Source organism: Phyllostomus discolor, chromosome 1, assembly GCF_004126475.2.
Source record: "Phyllostomus discolor isolate MPI-MPIP mPhyDis1 chromosome 1, mPhyDis1.pri.v3, whole genome shotgun sequence".
Classification (NCBI taxonomy): domain Eukaryota; kingdom Metazoa; phylum Chordata; class Mammalia; order Chiroptera; family Phyllostomidae; genus Phyllostomus; species Phyllostomus discolor.
The window spans coordinates 149,755,083-149,771,795 of NC_040903.2; the positions used below are offsets into that span (position 1 = coordinate 149,755,083).

General features: G+C 36.7%; 1 protein-coding gene across 4 annotated transcripts in view; it reads right to left on the bottom strand.

Annotated features, from left to right (window-relative positions):
* DPH6 (diphthamine biosynthesis 6) overlaps window positions 1-16,713 on the bottom strand; it is a 185,785-nt gene that overhangs the window by 77,962 nt on the left and 91,110 nt on the right. For all 4 annotated transcript variants that reach the window (XM_036031478.1, XM_036031489.1, XM_036031494.1 and 1 more), the window contains exon 5: window positions 14,738-14,856. In XM_036031478.1, coding sequence (XP_035887371.1) covers window positions 14,738-14,856 — 119 coding nt within the window. The remainder of the gene's footprint in view (window positions 1-14,737; window positions 14,857-16,713) is intronic.

The following is a 16,713-nucleotide window of genomic DNA, read 5'->3' on the forward strand; positions in this document are numbered from 1 at the left end:
ATAATTTCTGAACAGACCACACACACACACACACACACACACACACACACACACTCTCACTCTCTCTCTCTACCCATTCATCTATTGATGTACACTGGACATTTAGGTTATTTCCCTATCTTGGATATTGTTGAAATCAATAAGGCTAGAGGTACATATATTGCTTTGAATTAGTGCTTTTATAATTCTTCAGATAAATACCCAGAAAAATTGCTATATTATATGCTAATTACTTTCTTAACTCCTTGAGGAATCTCCATACTGTTTGTGATAGCAGCTGCACAAATTTATATTCCTACCATAATGTAAGATGGTTCCCTTTTCTGTACATCTTCTCCCACACTTGTTCCTTGTCTTTTTTATAATAGTCATTCTAACAAGTGTGAGGTGGTATCTCATTATGGTTTTGATTTACATTTCCCTAATAATTAGTAATGTTGAACATCTTATCACATGTCTGTGGCCATCTATATGCCCTTCTTAAAAAATTATCTATTCAGATCCTTTGCCAATTATTTAATTGGGTTATATGTTTGCTTTTGTGTTGAATGAGTTGTTTATACATTTTGGATAGTTAACCTTTACAAATATATCATTTGCAAATATCTTTCCTGATTTGGTTGGTTGACCTTTTTTTGGTTTTCCACTTTGAACTTTATTCTATCATCTATTTTATTTATTTTGAATGATATTTTTGATTAGGCTATTACAGTTGTTCTAATTTTCCCCCCATTGCCCCCCTCTACCCAGCACCCCCCACAGCCTCAGGCAATCCCTGCACCTTCGTTCACATCTGTGGGTTATGTGTATAAGTTCTTTGTTATACCATTTCCTATATACTTGACATCCCCATGGCTATTCTATAATTACCAGTTTGTACTTCTTAATCCCCGCACTTCTTCACCCATTTCCCACACCTCCCTCTCATTTGGCGACCAACAAAACACACTCCATATCCATGACTCTGTCTCTGTTCTTCTTGTATGCATAACTTGTTTTTTATTACAACTGTTGATATGTAAGGATTGCCAATTTATTGTTCATAGTTTTGATCATCTTTTTTTAAAAATAAGTCTCTTTAACATTTCATATAATAATGGTTTTGTGATGATAAACTCCTCTAGCTTTACCTTGTCTGGGAAGCACTTTATTTGCCCTTTGATTATAAATGTTAGCTTTGCTGGATAGACTAATTTAGTTTGTAGGACCTTGCTTTTAATCACTTTGACTGCTACTTGCCAATGCCTTCTAGCCTGCAGAGTTTCTTTCAAGAAATCAGCTGAGTTTTGTGGGAACATCTTTGTAGATAACTATCTGCTTTTCTCTTGCTGCTTTTAAGATTCTCTCTTTATTCTTAATCTTTGGCATTTTAAGTATGATGTGTCTTGGTGTGGTCCTTTTTGAGTCCATCTTGTTTGGAAATCTTTGCTTCCTGGACTTGCATTTTTCTGTTGTCTGTTTTTTTTCACCAAATTAGAGAAGCTTTCTTTATTTTTTCAAATTTATTTCCAATTTCTTGCTCCTTCTCTTCTCCTTCTGGCACTGCTGTGATGCAAATGTTGGAACCCTTGAAGTTGTCCCAAAAGATCCTTAGTATATCCTTTTTTCTTTCAGATTCTTTTTTCTTCTTGTTGTTCGCATTGATTATTTTTTGCTTCCTTATGTCCCAAATCATTGATTTGATCCTTGGCTTCATCCACTCTACTGTTGATTCTCTGTGAATTGTTCATTTCAATTAGTGTATCCTTTATTTCAGACTGAATCATTTTTATGCTGTTGAGGTCCTCACTAAGTTCCTTTGAGTATCCTTATAACCAGTGTTTTTAACTCTACTTCTAATACACTGTTTATCTCCATTTTGTTTAGTTCTTTTTGTGGAGGGAGCTTTGATCTGTTCTTTCATTTGGGCCATGTTCCTTTGTCTCCTCATTTTGGCAGATTGCCTGTGTTTGTTTCTGTGTATTAGGTAGAACTGCTATGACTCCCTGTCTTGGTAGTATGGCCTAATGTAGTAGGTATTCTATAGGGTCCAGTGGCACAGCCTCCATCACCAAAGATGGGCACTTGAGGTGCGCCTTCCTTGTGGGCTGAGTATACCCTCCTCTTGTAGTTTAGATTTGATTGCTATGGGCAGGTGAATGGGAATGATTTACTCAGGTCCTTTGGCTAAAATGGCTGGCTGTGACCACTGACCCCCAAAACTCCTCCCTGCATGGAGGATCTGCCATGCAGTGGCAGGGTGATGGTACCCTGATGTGGTCTGTGGCTGTCCACTGGGAGTGCAGGCTCTGAGGCTTCCTGGGTTGTTCAGGCCAAGGTTAGCCAACACCTGTGTTCTGCCTGGAGCCACCCAGCATGAGCTACAAAGCAATCTGCAGATGGCTGATACTGCTGTTGGGCTTGGAGGTTCCCAGGGGAAGCCAAGCTGTGAACTTAGGCTGGCTGCTGCTAGTGACATGTCTGGGGCCATTTACCAAGTCATACAGGGGACAGCGGATTGTTGAACTTGGCTGTTGCTTCTTTTGAAGATTTAGGAAGATGTGAACAATGAGCCAATATCAGCCATTCATATAGAAAAGCCACTGTTAACAGCTTGGGTGTGCCTGTAAGTTGGGTGGGGTGGAGCCTCAGGGAAACACCAAGGTGGGGTAAATGGTGTCAGCCAGGTTGATGGAGTCTCAGATAGCTCCCACCTGCATGCTCTGTGGTGAAAGGGCTCAGAAAAAGCACACTGACTTCTTCCTGCCTTTCTGTCTGCAAGAGAGCCTTAGCCTGATGCTGGAGACTTCCATTTCTCCCCATAAGCCACTGTTGCCTTTCAAGCTGCTACTCCAGTGGTGCTGGAGCTCTGAGGGAGTGCATCTGAGTAAGTGGCATTTAAGAGGAACTACTTGGGAATCCAGCGGTTTTTTGCAGCCAGAAGATATGAGGACTTACCTCCCTAGTACTGGAACCTTGGGATGGTGGGCCTGGTATGGAACTGGGCCCCTCACTCCCAAAATATTCCTCCCAAATTTTTATCCACCACACATGAGCATAGGATCAGCCTGTTCTCTATCTCCACCCCTATTTCCAGTCTGGATGGATGTGGTTTCTTTAATTTCATAGTTGGTGGACTTCCATTCAACTCAATTTCTGACAGTTTTGAGTGACGGTTGTTCTATAGTTTAGTTGTAATTTTGATGTGGTTGTGCAAGGAGGCAAGCTGTGTTTACCTATGCCTCCTTCTTGAGTAGAAGTCTACCAGTTTATTCTTGTTTTGTTGATGGTTTCCTTTACTGTGTGAAAGGTTTTTAGTTTGATATAATCCCAGTTGTCTACTTTTTTTTGTTTCCCTTACATTTGGAATCAAATCCACAAAACCCCCAATGAGTCTGATATCCAGAAGCTTAGTGCCTGTTTCCTTCTTTGTACTTTATTGTTTTAGGTCATACATTCAAGTCTTTAATCCATTTTGAGTTAATTTTTATGTATGGTGTAAAATAGAGGTCTATTTTAATTCTTTTGCATATGTCTGTCCAGTTTTGCCACCACCGTTTTTTGGAGACACTTCTCTTTTTCTATTGTACATTCTTGTGTTATGTCACACTGAGTTGTCTGTATACATGCAGAGTTATATTCTGTTCCATTTGCCTGTGTCTGTTTTTCTGTCAATGCCATACTGTTTTGATTACCATGGCTTTGCACTAGAGTTTGATATCAGGGACCATGATACCTGTGGCTTTGTTTCTTTCCTTTCCTTCCCCCGCCTCCAAATAATGCTTTCACTATTCAGGGTCTTTTGTGGTTCCATACATACTTGATAGTTTTTTATTCTATTTTTGTGAAAAATGTCATTGGGATTTTGATGGGGATTGCACAGAATCTGTGGATTATTTCTGGTAACATGGAAATTTTAACAATGTTAATTCTTCTATTCCATAAACATGGAATATCTATCCCTTTCTTTGTGTTTTCAATTTCTTTCAACAATACCTTGTTGCTTTCAGTGTAGAAGTCTTTCACCTCCTTTGTTAAGTTTATCTAGTTATTTAAATCTCTTTCTTGCAATTATAAATGGGATTGTTCTCCTCATTTCTCTTTTTGACAGCTCATGGTTAGTTATATAAATGAAACAGAGCTGGGTTCTCAGTTCCTTGGGAAAGAAAGAAGTCTGCTGATGGCAGTATCTTGTATTTCTGCATCTGCATAAATTATGGTGGCTTGTAAAACACTACCAGCAGTCCCTGGTTCTGAAATTTGCTGTGGAGAAGACCAAGAGACACTCTGATCTTCTGCCTAACAGTTCTCTAGGGGTCCATATCTACACTGTTGACCAAGTGACAGAGGACCTTGCACAACTCCCTGAGGAGGTGACTGTCATTGGTGGGTCCACTTCTCCCCTGTCATTATAGATGGGTGCAATTCCCAAGTACTACAAGTTCCCTCAAGGGGGTAAATGTATCAATATCAAATGGAAAATATGGTATCTGTGAACAAACAAAATTAAAAAGAAGCTTACACTATTTCTCAAAAACTGCAACAGATTTTTGTATATTGATTTTGTATCTTGCAACTTTACTGTAATTGTTTATTTCCAATAAACTTTTGGTGGAGTCTTGAGGGTTTTCCTTTTTTTAAAAGATTTTTTATTTATTTCTAGAGAAAGGGAAAGGGAGGGAGAAAGAGAGAGAGAGAAACATCAAAGTACAGAGATACATGGAATGGTTGTCTCTCACACTCCCCAATTGGGGGCCTGGCCTGCAACCCAGGTATGTGCCCTGACTGGGAATTGAATCAGTGACCTTTTTGTTTGCAGGCCAGCACTCTATCCAATGAGCAACACCAGCCAGGGTGAGAATTTTCTAAATATATAAAATCATGTCATCTGCAAATAGCAACAATTTTACTTCCTCCTTCTGAATCTGAATGCCTTTTATTTCTTTTTTTGCCTAACTGCTATGGCTAGTACTTCTTGTACTATGTTCAATAGTGGTGAGAGTGGGCATCATTGTCTTATTCCTGACCTTAAATGATTTCAGTTTTTCATCACCGAGTATGATGTTAGCTGTGGGTTTGTCATATACCGTATTTTTCAGACTGTAAGATGAACTTTTTTACCACATTTTTTGCTTCAAATTTTTTTTCCTCCTCTAAAACCTAGGTGCGTCATGATGCGGACCCCAGATGCACCTAGGTTTTAGAGGAGGAAAATAGGGGAACAAATTTTGAAGCAAAAAAAATGTGGTAAAAAGGTGCATTTTATAGTTCGAAAAATATGGTATTATCTTTAGTATGTGAATGTACTTTCCTTCTATATTGATATTAATGTCAATTTTCATCATAAATTAATGTTGTATCTTGTCAAATGCTTTTTCTGCATTCATTGATAAAATTTTTATCCTTCATTTTGTTAATGTCCTCTAGCATGCTGATTCATTTGTAAATGTTGAACAATTCCTGCAGCCTTGGAATGAATTCCAGTTGACAGTGGTGTATGATTTTTTGATGTATTATTGTATTCGATTTACTAGTATTTTGTTGAGAATACTAGTAAATGTTGAGAATTTTTGCATCTATATTCATCAGATTTATTGGCCTGTTATTTTCTTTTGTGTGTGTGTGTGTGTGTGTGTGTGTGTGTGTGTGTGTTGTCCTGGCCTGTTTTTGGCATCATGGTAATGTTGGACTCATTAAAAGAGTAGAAAGCACTGCCTCCCTTCAATTTTCAAAATAAATTTGAGTAGGATGGGTGTCAAATCTGTTTTTGAATGTTTGGTAGAATTCTCCAGTGAAGCCATTTAATACTGGACTTTCTTTTTTTGGAGGAGGTTTTTGCTTACTGTTTTATTACTAGTGACTGGTCTTTTTAGGTTTTCTATTTCTTCATGATTCAGTCTAGGAAGGTTATATGATTATAAGAATTTGTGCATTTCCTCTGGGTTGTCCATTTGGTGGCACATGGCCTTACATAGTATTCTTTTACGATGCTTTGTATTTGTACAGTATCATTTATAACTTGTCTTTTAAAAAATCATTCCCTGAGGGTATGTTTGTTTAACTGATTTTAGAGAGAGGGGAAGGGAGGGATGGAGAGAGAGAGAGAAACACACTAACAGACAGATACCAATGTGACAGGGAAACACTGATTGGTTCCTTGCTGTATGTACCCGACCAGAGATCAAACCCACAGCCTTGGGATGTGCTCTGACTGGGAATTGAACCTGCAACCTTTTGGTGTGTGGGAGGATGTTCCAATCAACGACGCCACCTGGCCATAGCTAAACTGTCTTTTATTTATGATTTTATTTGCTTGAGTCTTTTTTTCTTTCTGTTTTAAGTCTACTAAGGGATGTGTCAGTTTTATTTACGTGTATGAAGGATCAGCTCTCTGTTTCATTAATGTTCTCTACTGTCCTGTTAGTCTCTATATTACTTATTTCTATTCTAGTTTTTATTATTTCCTTTCCTCCACTGATGTCAGGCTTTGTTTGTTCTTCTTTTCTAGTCCCTTAAGGGACAATGTTCTATTGTTTATTTGAGATTTGTCTTGTTTCTTCAGGGAGGGCTATATATTTATAAAATTCCCTCTTAGTACTACTTTTTTGCATCCCAAAGATATTGGTATGTCATATTTTCATTTCACTTGTCTCTGTATCTTTTGATTTCATCTTTATTTTTACACTGAGGCGATAGTTGTTCAGGTTGTTTAATCTCCATATATTTGTGATTTTTTCCTTTCTTGTAGTTGATTTCAAGTTTTATACAATTGTGGTTGGAAAAGATGCTTGATGTGATTTCAACCTTCTTCAATTTATTGAAACAGTTTTTGTGTCCCAACATACACTCTATCCTGGAGAATATTCCATGTGCACTGAAGAAGAATGTGTAATCTGTCACTTTGCAATGGAAAGTTCTGAAAATACCTATTATGTTTATGTAGTCTAATGTGTTATTTAAGGCCAATGTTTCCCTGTTGACTTTCTGTCTAGATGATCTATCCATTGTTGTAAGTGAGGTGTTGAAATCTTCTATTATTGTGTTGCTGTCTATTTCTCCTTTTAGCTCTATTAATAATTGCTTTATATATTTTGCTGCTCCAAAGTTGAATGCATATATATTAATAAATGTAATACATTCTTTATGGATTATCTCCTTTATAATTATATGTCTCTTCTTACCATTTTTGTCTTGAAGTCAATATTGTCTGATATGAGTATGGCTACATCACTTTTCTCTGGGTCCCATTTGCTTGGAGTATCATCTTCCACACCTTCACTTTGAGCTTATATTTGTCATTGGAACTAAGATAAGTCTACTGAAGGAAGCATATAGCTAGGTCTTGTTTTTAATCCATTCAGCTACTTTGTGTCTTTGATTCGTGAATTCAACTCATTTACATTTAGGGTGATGAATGATATATGAGTGTTTACTCCTACCATTTAATTTTTCGCACTCTGATTGCTGTCTCCACTGTTTCTCTTCCCTTGTGTTTCTGTGTGCTACTTTAATATGATTTTTTTCTCCATTTCCTTTTACTGTATATTGTGTCTCAACTTGGGGTTTTTGTTTTGTGGTTACCATGAGGTTTGTATAAAACATATTATAGATAAAATCATCCTTCTGACAGATCTTATTTTCATTTGCCTATACAAGTTCATTCTTTTCCATACTCTACTTCTGTGTTTCTGTAGTCACAAATTATTCATTTTTATGTTGGGCATTTGTTACCTAACTGAAGTTGCTTTAGTTATTACTCATGCTTTTTACCTTTTAATCTTTATGTTATAATTAAATGTTTAGTGTCTGTTCTGTCTGAAACACAGTTGCAATTTGCTGCTTCTGTTTGTCACCTTACTCAAAGTTTTATATAGTTTTGTGTTTTTATTTCACGTGGAAGAACTCCTTACAACATTTCTTGTAATGCAGGTTTTGTGATGGTAAATTCTCTCAGTTGTTGTTTGGGAAAACTCTTTTTTTCCCCCTTCATATCTAAAGGATAACTTGCTAGATAGAGTATGCATGTTGTTGGTTACTATCTTTCAATATTTTGAATATGCCATTCCATTTCTCAGAATTTCTGCTGAGAAACCTGGTAATATTGTATGGAATTTTTGTTGTAGCTTACTATCTTCTTTTTCTTCCCCTCTGGCTGCCATGATAATTTTTTTATCATTAACTTTTGATAGTTTTAATATATTGTGTCTTGGAGAAGATCTTTTGTGTTGAGACAATTAGGTGTTTTGTTAGCTTCTTGTACTTCTCTGTCCAATTCCTTCCCTAGATTTGGAGAATTCTCATCAATTATTTTGTTGAATAGGTCCTCTGTTTCCTTTCCCCTCTCTTGTCCTTCTGGAATACCCATTATCCTTGTGTTGCCCTTTCTAATGTAGTCAGACAGTTTGTTAATTCTCCTTTCCATAAGAGCTGCTCTATTTTCAGTGATTTCTAATGCATTCTTTATCTCATTTATTTAATTTTTCCAATCAAGAATTTCTGTTTGGCTCATTGTTATAGTTTCAATCTCTTTGGTATAGTACTCCTTCTGTTCATTAATTTTAATGAGTTCATCAAACTGCCTTTCTGAGTTTTCTTTTATGTCATTGAGTTTCTTCATGACAGCTATTTTGAATTATTTATCATAGATCACAATGTCCAAGACTTTGAGTTTGTTTTTTGAAGAATTATCATTTTCTTTTTGTGATACCGTGTTCATGGTTGGTGCTTAATGGGTGGTTGCTCTATTGAGGCATCTGAAGTAGAAAACACCTTTCTTATTTACGTATCGTTTTGATTTTAACAATACAGCATATTTGTAATCAGAGGCTTTTCTTTTGTTTTCCAGTGACTATAGCGCAAGCTTACATTAAATTATATGTCTCCCTCTGGTCATCACAAAGCCTGTAGCAGAGGTACCCAACCTGCGGCCTCGGATGGCTATGAATGAGGCCCAACATAAAATCATAAATTTATTTAAAACCTTTTTTTTGCTCATCAGTTTTCATAGTGTTTGTGTATTTAAGGTGTGGCCCAAGACAACTCTTCTTCTTCCAGTGTGGCCCAGAGATGCCAAAGGGTTGGACACCCCTGCTAGGGTTGTTTGTGCTCAAATCATTCCTATCCTTACTTAAAAAATAGTCTATTTGTAGTTTGGGGAAGGAGTAAGGCACTTACTTCTCTCAGAGTAAAACCACCAGATCCCAGCCTTAATCCACTATAGCAGGTTAGCTGTCATACCATTGAGAAGCACAGAGAAAACTCATAACATTCATCTGCTCAGCCCAAATAACCCTTTACACTCAACAATGTCTAGAATAGTGATGTGGCCTCTTAATGTTAATTCTAATAATCCATGACAATAAGTATTCTGAGGATTTTCCTGGTATTTTTGATAAGGAGCCTTAAGTCTTAAACAAAATACTCTTAGCATTCAGTAGCCACCCACCCTTGGTCTCCAACTACCTGCATGTTTTTTTAGTGATCGATGTAATTATTTGGTAAGCAAATATAACATTCAAGAAGCAGGTTTTTCAGTGGTGGGGAAATCTGATCTCCTGTTTTTAATCCATTTAGTATTTCTTTTTTGTTATTTTAAAGATTCCTGTTTTTATCAGGGCTGCTAGCAATCACTAAGTCCTCCTTGTGAATTTTCTGTCATCTCTTTTTTCTTGCCAAGGGGTGTCATATATCTGTGGGTCTGGAAAAAAAATCTCATTAACTAGGCCAATTTACAAGAACTTAAGATTGGATTGTCAAATCAGACTCATAAAAACAGAGACCTTACCTAGTGAAAAGCTTTACTGATAATTTCAAGGACAGAGGCAATGAAAGGGCCACGTGAAGCAGGGAGAGGGCCGGAACCATCAGGCTGGCCTTCCTGGTGTTTTCTGGACACACTGAACCTGGTCTGACCTGGGCGAACATGTAAGGTCTCTAAGCAACACACATACTTTACATCATACACACAGAAGATAGCTACCTCAGTCGTGAAACATCTCTATTTTACAGACTGTATACTTTCCATGACATGTTCCAGGGAGCCATGCCCCAAAACTAAAGATTCCAGATTTGTTTACCAAGATCAATCACAGCAACAAGATATATCCTGCTAAAAGTAGTCCAAAGACAAAGACTCTTCCCAGATAGTAAATACCGTTAGTGACTTTGTGTTTTTTTTTTGTTTGTTTTTGCCAGGAGATGTGTAGTTGATGTTTATAAGATCATACAAGTTCTTTCTTTTCAAGGAGCTTATTCCAGTTAATAGAAAGAATGTATTGTAGACATGCTACTTGTTTATTTTGTTCCCACTAATTATGAGATTTTCTAATAAATAATATATTCTCTGTCCTCAAGACAGAGGTTTTCCACTGTGAAAAGAAAGAAAGAGCACAGATAGACTACAGAATCATTATCATTCTCATATGGTCCTGAATTCAATTTCAAAATATCATGAGCTCATGAGGTATGAGATTATACATATACTCCCATTAAAAGAAATCTGGGCAGCTTGAAAAAATGAAAACTAGAAATTTAGGTCTTGGGCATAATGTACAGGATGAGCTCATCTGTTCCTAGCAGTATTTATACAGTTATGTGCCACTTACTGACATGGATATATTCTGAGAAATGCACCATTAGGTGATTTTGTCATTGTGCGAACATTATTGAGTATACTTACACAAACCTAAATGATGTTGCCTATACCAGCTGTACAGCATGTTACTACACAAAACACAGCATTAAATCAAGCAAAAGAGAAAAATGATTCAATCAAGAGATGTGGTAAACATGAGATGTACATGGCTACTGCTAAAAGCAAACTTCTTATTTATAATTAGAAAGAGCACACTCTAAAATAATAATGAAAAGCGTAGTGTAGTAAATATGTAAACTGGTAACACAGTCATTTATTATTATCAAGTATTATTACTGTACATAGTTATATGTGCTTTATTTTTATACAACTGGCAACAAACACCATGAGTTTCATTACACCAGTCTCACAAGCATGTGAGTAACACACTGCACTACAATGTTAGGATTGCTATGATGTCGCTAGGCAATAGGAATTTTTCAGCTCCATTATAATCTTATAGGACCACCAGTGCATACATAGTCCATCATTGACCAAAATGTGTTACCTAGTGCACCACCATAACAGCACCAAACTAGAAAATACTTACATGTCATCAATGATAAAATAGACAAATTGTGGTACATTCCTACAATGGACTCCCATTCCATAATGAGAATCAACAAATTACTGCTCTATTCAATAATGTGAATGAATCTCATAAACATAACATTGAGCCAAAGAAGCCAGACACAATTGAGAATATACTATATGATTCAACTGTATTAAATTAAAAAACAGGAGAAACTAATCTACAGTTTTTTTTAATCCTTACCTGTGGACATGCTTACTGATTTTAGAGAGAGGGGAGGAAAGGGGAGAGAGAGGGAGAGAAACACTGGTGCAAGAAACATTGATTGGTTGGTTGCCTCTTATACGTGCTCCGCCGACCAGATGATGAACCCTCAACCCTGGCAGGTGCTCTGACTGGGAATTGAACCCACGACTTTTCATTTTATGGGTCAGTGCTCCTACCAGCTGAGCCACACTGGCCAGGGCTAATCTATAGTTTGAAGTGTCAGGAGAGCTGTTACCTTTGGCAAATACTGATGAGGAGGACATTAGCAATGTTCCGTATCTAGATTTGGGTGTTGATTACATAGGTATCTTCACTTTGTGGAAATGCATCAAATTTCATCAAATTCATCAATTCCTAGTTATACACTAAGAATTTGTTCACTTTGTTGCATTTATGCCACACTTTACTAAAACATTACTTAAAAACAAAACATGAGGTAGATCTATATTTATTGGTATGTAAAAATCCCCAAGACATGTTGTTGAGTTTTCAAAAAAAGGTAAGTTCCCAATCAATATACAGGCTATGTGTAATAATACTACATTTGCGTAGTATTATTAAAAAGTTGATAAAACAATAATATTTCTCTATATATACATATACACACACACATAGCAAAATAAAAGTGATCTAGAAAGATGGTCAGCCACCATTCTGGTGTGTATCCCTAGAAAAAGAATTATATGTTGGGGAAGGAGAGGCTAGAAAACATACGGACTCTTTTCTTAATCTATGAAAATTGAACATTATACAGCAAGAATGTTTTCATGTAATACTCATAAAATTAGAAATAAATATTTCTAAAACACAGGATTGTTCTAAAATCTGATGTGCAAATGGTTTCTTAAAAAAGTTTAAAAACCCTAGTGTGCCATTGGTGGGAATGCAGTCTGGCGCAGCCACTGTGAAGATAATATGGAGTATCCTTAGAAAATTAAAAATGGAACTTCCTTTTGATTCAACAATTCCACTTCTGGGAATACACCCCAATTATCCCAAAACACCAATACAAAAAATATATATACATGGACCCCTATGTTTATAGCACTGCTACTTACAATAGCCAAGATTTGGAAACAGCCTAAATGTCCATCAGTATATAAGTTGATAAAAGAGCTGTGGTACATTTAGACAGTGGGATATTATGATGCAGTAAAAAAGAAGAAACCCTTATATTTTGCAATGGCATGGATGGACCTGGAGGAAATTATGCTAAGTGAATTAAGCCAGTCAGTGAAAGAAAAATATCCCAGGACCTCACTTATAGGTGGAATCTAATGAACATAATAAACTAATGAACAAAATAGTAAAAGAAGCTCAGATATACGAAATAGACTGATAGCTGCCAGAAAGGAAGGGGTGAGGACAGGATGAAAGATGGTAAAGGGATTAACCAAAGAACATATATGCACACCCATGGACATGGACAACAGTACAGGGATTGGCATGAGGAGGGGAGAGAATGGGGCTGGGTAGAGGCAGGGAAAGGCAGGAAAAGGGGAAACAACTACAACAGCATAAACAATAAAAATAAAATAAAATAAAACAGAAACTTTTAGAATACTAAGCTGCTTCTGTGAAAAGCTCAAGAGTTCCAGAGCCTGCAGACACCAAAGTTATCTAACACAACTATCAGAAATATACTTTTATACATCCATGTAGAACCAACTCTTTTCTAGGACCACTCTGTAATCTAAAGGGCCACAAAACTTTCTTGAACCCTCTCTTCATGGAAGGCTCCTCTTGTCCTATTTTTTTGCTTAAATCCTTTTCTGAAAACCTTAAAAGGAGTGAAAAAAGATTAGAAACCTATACTGCATTATTTATATTTTTCTATACCTTTAGAAGAAATGTGCCACTCAGTAAATATTTCTTTAATACTGTTCTCAAGAATAACTTTCATCTTTGCATACCTATAGGTAGTCAAAAGAAAGTATGTGCTAAAATGTTAAAAATCAAATCTATACTTTTGTCATGGAGAGAGTGAGGAAAAATTAGCTCAGTTTATACTTTACCAAAAAGTTGAATACAATTAATCATCATCTCTGACCCCTACATAGAGGCGCTAACACACACAAACAAACAGATACACAATATCACTTTCATACCCGAGTAACAGTGGCAGTAAGGTAACATTCTATGGATCTGTCTTTCAAATGATGCAGGTTCTCTCTGGGTTCTAATCCTTTCTGTTCTCTAGTAGTAAAGGGAATTGAGTGTGTACTGTCCGGTGAGATGTCACATACAATTCATTACAGAACTAGGCAATCTTAGAAAATCTGGAAGAGAGAGCATACTCTATATAGATTCATACAGAAAATTATATGACAGATATATCTATTGTGAGAACTGCAATCCTAAGAGTTGCTCAGCAAACTCTTCTCAAAAATAGGAACCACTTCAATCCTTCTCTTTTTATCAACTGCAGTTTCTGTAAATAAGGCTTTCTGCTCAAGACAACACTGTGACTTCATTAAGGAGAGAGTAGCTTGGTGTTTACCAAGGAGAAATATTATGAAATCTTCCCCTAAAAGCCGTGTAAAATGTGAATTTGTTTGTAAAATATTCCACAGCTTGAGACCTCGTTACTTCAGAGATCACAAAAGTAAACGCTCCCAAATGAGGTACATGATTGAGGCTTTGAGAGCCCTGAGGCTTCAGGGCATTTCCTGTAATAGGTTCATGAAATAAGTGTATTGGGCTCAAACCCTATGGTTTCTTGAAAATGAATATAATTATAAAAATGCAAAGCCATAAATTAATGTGTTCATATGTAATATCCATATTTGAATCAGATTACCACCTGCCTACAAGATCACGTCTATGCTAACCGATCAAATGACATTCTTTCAAATGTGACTTTCTCACCATCCCCAACAAAACCCCACTAGTCTGCTTGTTTCTGATCCACAAACAAAGCCAATCATTCTATTTTAGCTCTATTCAGTATAGGTTAAAAATACAAGAGAAATATCAAGTATGGTGCCAAATAGCTTTTCAAAGGATTAAAAATTCAACCTGCATTTCTGATTTCCTATGAACCTGAATTCCAAATCCCACAAACAGAACTTAAAGGACCGAAATACAATACCAGTTTAGAGGCAGTTAATATCAACAGTTAAAAATAAAGTGTTGAGGCTCACTACTAAGTATTCCAGTAAATGATCAAAAGCCCATTTTAAAATGTCCCCTAACTCAATTTCTTCAGCTTGTGATCCCACATTTTTATATGCAAAATCCTTCTTCCATTTTCACTGTAACTGCTTATTAGTGAACTCATTATGTGCATGGTAACAGACAGTGCCCCAAGAAGTCAGGCTACGTACCCAGCGCTGCTACTTTGATGATGACTGCCTGAATGTTGGATGATATCATCTCTCGGAGCAAGTCTTCTTGGTTTCTTTGCCAAAGGTAAGCTAAAGGCTGAAGATTAAGCCTTTTACACCTATAAAGTAAAATGAAAAAATCAGATGATATCTTAATGTTCTATACTTGGATCCATAACAACATTGATTTTAATCCTAATGCTTCTCTCAAGGATTTTAGCATTTAAAATGCTTTAAAAACATGCTTTGTATTATGAAGTTTATATATACAAAATAAACATGTTTAATTTCCATAGACTATGCATAAACAGATAAAAATAAAATCTCCAGGCAGATTAGAAGTATTAATTTTAGTAAGACTCTCTGTAAGTTTAGAATTCCATGCCTAAAAGCTCCCAAATGCCAATGGATAATTATTCTTGTTTTTAGAACTTCCCTGGGTATCCCAGTTGTGAAGCATATGCAAAATAGGCAAATAAAATACGCCTCATAAAATAATGTCGATTACATTTACAATACCTATGGTTGAACTATTCTTATCTACTAACTGAAATTTTAAAAAATAATTTAACTCTGTGAAAAGAAAATAAGAACAAAAGAACAATACCTGAGGTATATGGGGCACCTGCTCTGCTGCGGCATTGTACTACATCCTGCACCTTACGGCACCGTAGAAAGACCGCAGGTGTTGGAGTCAGGACAAGCCTGGGCTTGAACACTCCTTCTGCACTCACTACCTATGTGACTTCGGCAAGTCAGAGATATGCAGTAATAATGTGATAACTATGCATGGTGCCAGACAGATTTTAGACTTACCAGGGTATCACACTGTAAGTTATATAAAAGTCTAACTATCATGCTGTATGCCTGAAATTAATATAATACTAAATGTGAACTGTAATTGAAAATTAGAAAATTAAAATAAAAGAACATTCATGATTCATAGGAAAAAAAACAACTAAGCTCTAGGCCTTTAGTTTCCTAGTTCATAAGCAGGGACAAATATTTGCTTTCCAAGTTCTTGAGATGGTTAAGAGATTAGAAAGCACAGGCATCCTTCACTCCTCTTTCTTCACGTTCCTCATTCAGTCCACGACAGCACAGACTATGATCACTTCTCACCAACTCCACTACTAACACCTGGCTGTGGTGAGGCCCCATTATCTCTCACGTCGATATCCTCCTAACTTCATTCCCTCTTGCTATCCTTGCCCTTTCAAAATCAGTTTTCTATGCAGCACCAGTGTTATCCTTTTAAAACATGAAACAGATCATGGGACTATGCTCAAAACCCTCTTCATCACTCCCAGTAATTAATGTGTTCATATGTAAAGTTCTTCCCAGTAAAGTTCTTACAATAGACCTGCATGGATCTCGGCATGGTTAGTTCTCACACTGCATCTCCTACTACCCTCCCCTCAGCCCACCTGCCACCCCGAACCTCCTCACTGTTGCCTAATATTAGCCATGCTCCCTGCCTTCTTCACTTGCTTCACACCATTGCTTAAATGTCACTTTCTCAAGGAGGGCTAAAATTGATTAAAAGTAATATAAAGAATGTGGTACAACACCTAGATGAAACAGGTATTCGATAAATGGTAGTCAGAGCCAACTGACTTGCCCAGGTCACACAGTATGTGGCTGAATCAGATTTCAAGCAAGAATTATAGCTCTAAAACCTGTCATCCCTAATGTTGGTAAGGTTACCTGGCTGACCACTCCAGCTCACACTGATCTCTCCTTCTCTCAGAGAACCCCAAACTTAGTAAATGTGCCGCACATTTGGTCGTTTACTTATCCATGGCCTTAAAAATAATACTATTTTTTCATGTATGTATATACCCTGACTTTCAAAGAAACAAAAACCTTCCTTACCACAGAGACTGTTTTATATAATTATCCTTTGTTACGTGTCCCAGGGCATACGGAGCAATGTTGAGGAAGTTAATACAAAATTGGCAAAATTGAAGCTCCTG